At 42.3% G+C, this 5,448-nt stretch overlaps 1 protein-coding gene across 1 annotated transcript in view; it reads right to left on the bottom strand.

The window, feature by feature from the left end:
• Positions 1 to 5,237, bottom strand: part of LOC141511837 (cytochrome P450 4B1-like) — a 20,405-nt gene extending 15,168 nt beyond the window's left edge. Inside the window, exon 1 of the mRNA XM_074220852.1 lies at positions 5,046 to 5,237. Within this exon, the coding sequence (XP_074076953.1) occupies positions 5,046 to 5,237 (192 nt within the window). The remainder of the gene's footprint in view (positions 1 to 5,045) is intronic.
• Positions 5,238 to 5,448: the final 211 nt, after the last annotated feature.

Here is a 5,448-nt window from a genome sequence, read left to right as displayed (position 1 = left end):
TAGGGAGTAGCTGCATGTCTGAGCTAACTAGGTGTATTCCCAGGCTCAGATAGATAGAGCATTCTGAGAAAATTACCTTCTGCACTTTGTTTATCAAATCACTGTTCGGTTCTCAAAACAATCTTCTCTCTGTTTAGCAGAACACTGTTTGGTTCTCAAAGCAATCACCTAAGACATACACAAGGTATGCATGTGAAAAAAATGCTTGCTAAAACGCTTATGTAATTGGTTACGTAAATGTAGAGTATAAAAGTATGTATCCTGTGATCAATAAACGAACCAGCTTATGCATCATATTGGTGTCGGACAGTTTTAGATGAAGAAACTGAGGACTGGAGAGGAGCTGTTCCAGTGTTGTGGTGCTACTCTAGAAATATGATTCTGGGATATCAATAATCCCTGGGATTCTGAGGTCTTCTGATCACGAGCTCTGGCATTCCTTCCTGCCAAGCTATAGGTTGTCAGAATCAAGTTTGGGATAAGAAGAAAGGACCATCACCATAACAACCTATTGTTATCCAGGGCAGGAAGAATGGGAAAGCATTGGTGCTCTCTGTTTCCCAGGCTGTCAGCACTGGCTGATTTAGAGTGATCTAGCTTTAGGACAAAATGTTTTAAGAAAGGAGAGAGGAGGAATGGAGAGTGAAAATATTCTGTTCCCTTGTTACCTAAGCTCAGATGAGTGGGGATTTTTTCCTTGTCTTTTACTTCTTTTGTCTACCTTTTTGTTTGTTAAAACATTCCTATAAGCTCTTAAGTGACTCTCCTGTGTTGGAGCAAAATAAGTACAAGTTGGGGAAGGGGGTGGGGAACTCTCCCAGGGCTTCAAAGAGGCTGGAAGAAGGGAGCCACTGTCAGTTTTGGAATAAGGCTGCTATGGCCTCTGGACTGAGAGAGTTCTGGCTTAAAGACTAAGGTTGGAGAAAGCCTGAGGTTGGAGTGTTGGCTACTTCTATGGGAGTGGGGGAACTTTGGATCCTCAATGTCTAGCAAAGGTCCTAGAGGTAGGCACATGCACAGTATCTCTGTCTCCACTGAAGATATAAACATACACACACATAAATATCTGTTTTTATGCAAAATGATAGGTAAATAGTGGGAATTTACATAATCCTTTAAGGTTTACAAAGTAATATAGATGTTAATTCACTTGATCTTCACAATAACATTTAGAGGTGGATTATATTACTATCCCCATTTTGCAAATGAGGAAACTAAGGCAGATTGAGGCCAAGTAACTTGCCCAGGATCACAGATGAGGAGGTGGATGAAGATGTATTTGAATTCAGGTCTTTCTGACTCTAGGCTCAGTATTTTATACATTACACCACCTATATATGTAAAAGCTTTCAAAGGACTTTTAAAATTTTTTCTTCTTATTTTTACTTCTTATACTTACTCATTTAGAGAAAGAGAGAGAGAAGAGCGGGGGTGATGGGTATCTCACCCAGACTAGAAATACAAGAGCCACTCATGACTAAATCCCTCCTGCTGAGCAGCACCAAAGCCTTGACCTAATCCATTTCTTACCTGGGCTAATTACCTCTCCTTAGGCAACTGTGGCTCCCTTTTCCCAGGAGATCACCATATTGGTGTCATACTGAATGCTTCCTCTTCACTGAATGCTAACTCTATAGAGACTGAGTCCAAACCCTAGTCCTAAACTGAGCCCTAACTCAGGACAGAGATTGAGCCCCAACTCTGGGCCTACTAGGTTGAACTTAAATAGTGGACAAAGATTGAGCCTCAATTCTGATCCTGGATGAATCTTAATTCTATACAGAAATTGAGCCCCCAAGCCTAATCCCAGACCAGGATCTAACTTTGGACAAAAATTAAATTCTGCATATTACTGAAGATGGGTCAAGGGGGGCTAAGAGGAGAGTAGGCTTAAAGTGAAGCTGGGAGAAATAGGTCCAAGAAGAAATAGGTCCCAAATAGGTTTGGGGAAAGTGGGGTTAAGGATCTATGTAGGTTCCTTATAGATGAAGAAATCACCAATTCTTGGACATAGGAGGCTAAGAATAGGCTTAAATTTTAATTCACAGGTTGCACAAAAGTTTACTGGTTACTACAAAAAGTTTGTGTTGCTAAATAAAGTTAACAAGTTACTAGGTTGTTTGGAGAAGCAGGAAGATAGTAAGTTTCAGTAGAAGTAGTGGAGTTTAGTAAAAAGAAACAATCACAAGGTGTGGGTTGGTGAGAACATCAAGAACAGCTAAGAGAAAGGAAAGAAAATAAGAGGTTATTTGGGGGCATGATGCTCCCCGAAAGTAGGATCCTTCAAAGAAGGACAAATAAGCAGGGTATAAGCAATAAGGAAGGGCACAGTGGCAGGAGTTTGGGGAATGATGGTCCCCCAGAGCAGACTCCTCCAAAGGAGGAGGAGCAGTTCAACTGAGGAGTGAGCTGAGCTTTTAAGGAGGATGTAGGGAGATGTAAGTGGGTGGGTAGCTTAGAGAGCAGAGATGAGGCATTGATGCTTGGATGCGGGATTATAGGAGAAGGGTAGCTCAGAAAGCAGTTGATGAGGGATGGCAGGTCAAAGACTTAATCCTTTCTGGCTAAGGCAGGGATTCATTGTTCTGTTGATTGGGGCTTTAGAGTCTGTTTTTGGGATTTACTGTGTCTTTGCCAGGGAGGAATATTTTCCTTTCATGCTAAGGCAGGAATCTATGGTTTTGTTGATAGAGGCTTATTTTGTTTCTGAGGCTAGGAGTTACTAAGTCCTTGTCAAGGAAGGGTAAGGTACTTCACTAAAAGTTCATTGAGCTCTTCTCATAGGTTTGACAATGGGATGGGTAAAGGAAAGATACAAGGTCAGTATAGAGAGTACAGATAAACAACCATAAAACACATTTCTCTGTCTAATATTCCCCCTACTTCAGTAGTAGAGGAGCCCTTACACTGGACATCAACTAATCTTTGTGAGAATGATATTATAGGGATTAGTCCCATTTTAAAAGTAAAGAAACTGAGGACAAATAAGAGTAAGTCATTTGCCCCAGGTCCTGCAGCAGATGCAGAACTGGAAATCATGCTTTCCTGACTTGAGGTCCAGCACACTGTCACACTGTCAATACAAGTTAAAGGAATGGGGGGGGGGGGGAGCAGGGAGGATGCAGTTGCTAACTTTGCAGCTTCTGAGGCTTGTAAGGCTGGAGTGAAGTGGGCTCTGGAAAGCTGAGGTGTCTAAACTTCTGGTCACCTCTCCATGCAAAAGTGAGATCAACACCAGTTACTTCTCCTTATTACTGCCAGTCACTTCTTCATGGGACAGCTGGGACAGCTGATAATTCACGAACTGAAACCTTCTATCAGTCAACATGTCTTCAATGACCCATCAGGTGGTGCCCACTCTGGTTTGGGCTCCACAGTAAGGGAGAAAGAGGGAAAAAGAGAACTTCGAGTCTCCCCTCAATCTGGTAGAGGGAACAGTTTTCAGAGTAGCAGAAAGTCAAAACTGAGGACATAAAGGGTTAATCGTTCAGCTTCCTCATTTTATAAATGGGTAAACTAAGGCCAGCATTGGAAAAGACCTCGAGAGGTATTTAGACTGATTAGCCATCTTCTTTTAGAACACATGGAAAATGTCCACCCAGCCTATACTCAAAGACCTCCAGAGAAGAGTGAGCCAACACCTCCTGATGCAGCCCCATTCTGCTCTGGGCTTTTCCTGATATTGAATCTGAGCTTACACCTGTATACCTTCCTCCTTGCTCCTGATTCCACTTTCTGGGGCCAAGATCTAGTTCAAACTCTTCCTTAATCAAAGATATACCATTCCAAGGAGCTGAGGCAAGCCATAAGAGCAATTTCAAATAACGGAAAAATATATTTCGAAAGTATTAATGTTACTGTAGTAGACCTGGACTCCCATTTAATGACATTCTTTCAAATCTAGACTACTACACTTTTCTTCTCTCTCTCTGGGAATATTAGTTAAAATAACACTGATTCCCAGAAAAGATGTTTCAATTAATTGTCCATTTCAAACAAAAATTCCCTTTCCATGGCCACCACTCTGAGAAAAATTAATTTTAATGTTGTGCTATTTGATTACTACGAATACTTTTTACTATTCCCTTCTCTGTGAAGGCTAACTTGGGAAGAGGTCCTTGCCTGGTTGGAGAATGTCATAGGCATTTCTCCTTTTTTTCCTAGTCATTCTGCTCAAGGCATCTAGGCAGGACCCAACCCAACTGGGAAACTTGATTTCTATCTAAGGTAAACAAGATCCAGTTTGGGTGAGGTTTCTCCCTGGGGGAAAGAGTTCCTATTTTTGCTCTTCCCCCTCATAAGAGTTTAGGTGACTCAGTTTATGAAAGAGAAAGCTTGGTGGGAGTTTTCAGATTTCTGGTGAGCTGAATCTTATGATCAAGTCATATCTCAGCAGGTTTTTTTCCTGGTCAGGGGAGGGTCCAATAATGTGCTATTGGGAAGATAGCAATACATTTAAGATGATCCTAGAACCTGTATTTTTGTTTTTGGTTATCAATTTATCGATTATTGACTAACCTAGTTAAGAAATTAATTATTAATAACTGAAAACTTTGTCTCTCTGAATTTTACTTGTGACAACTGCTGACTCCCATTATTAGAATGTAAGTTACTTGAGGGCAGTGCTATCTCCCTCTTGTTTTAGTATTCCTTACCCCTGGTACAGTGACTGGCACTTAATCTTTTAATGACTGATTTTCATTAATTAAATCAGTCATTTATCACACCTTTTCAAATACTTGAACATATCTCCACTAAGTCTCTTTACCAGGCTGAACATTTCCCTTTTCTTTAACCATTCCTCATACAGGATGGACCCCTGGGTCTTCCCTGTCCTATTTGGCCTCCCCTGTGTCTTTCTCTGATCCTGAACTGTGACACTGCACTGCCTCCTTACCTGCTCCCAAAGTCAGAAGAGGAGTAGATTCTTTCCTTCAATAACAACCCTTTTTTTCTTCTTTAGCTTCAAACTCTCCTTCCCCCCCCACCCCCTCCCTCCTTCTGTGCCTGTCCCTGTCCCTGGCTGGCTAGGAACCCAAGCCTACCTCTTTGGCATGCCCGAAGAGCCAATGAGTCGGTGGTCCAGGGAAACTGTCCAGAGCTTGGAGCATTTTCTGTCTCCTAGACAGCAGTCGGGTCAACTGGAGAAGGCCCAGGGCCAGGATCAGAGCAGCTGACCATAACCACAGCCTGGGGAGACTCACAGGGAGCCATGAGGATAGCCACGAAAACACCATGGATGATGTGGGGAACTTTGTTCTGACAACAAGTAATGTCACTGCCTGAGTAGCCTCTATCTCTTATATACCACACTTGGGCACTAGGCCAATCCCTGCCCAACCCACACTCCAGGGAGACAAGTTGTACACAAGCCAGGCATCTAGAGAAGGGAGGAGTACCAATGAAGTCAAAAGAGGACAGATTGGAATCATTTCATTCTGATGCCTC

The sequence above is a fragment of the Macrotis lagotis genome, chromosome 2 (assembly GCF_037893015.1).
Source record: "Macrotis lagotis isolate mMagLag1 chromosome 2, bilby.v1.9.chrom.fasta, whole genome shotgun sequence".
Lineage (NCBI taxonomy): Eukaryota > Metazoa > Chordata > Mammalia > Peramelemorphia > Peramelidae > Macrotis > Macrotis lagotis.
The sequence above is the reverse complement of the archived record's forward strand: the minus strand, read 5'-3'. Positions and strand labels throughout refer to the sequence as shown.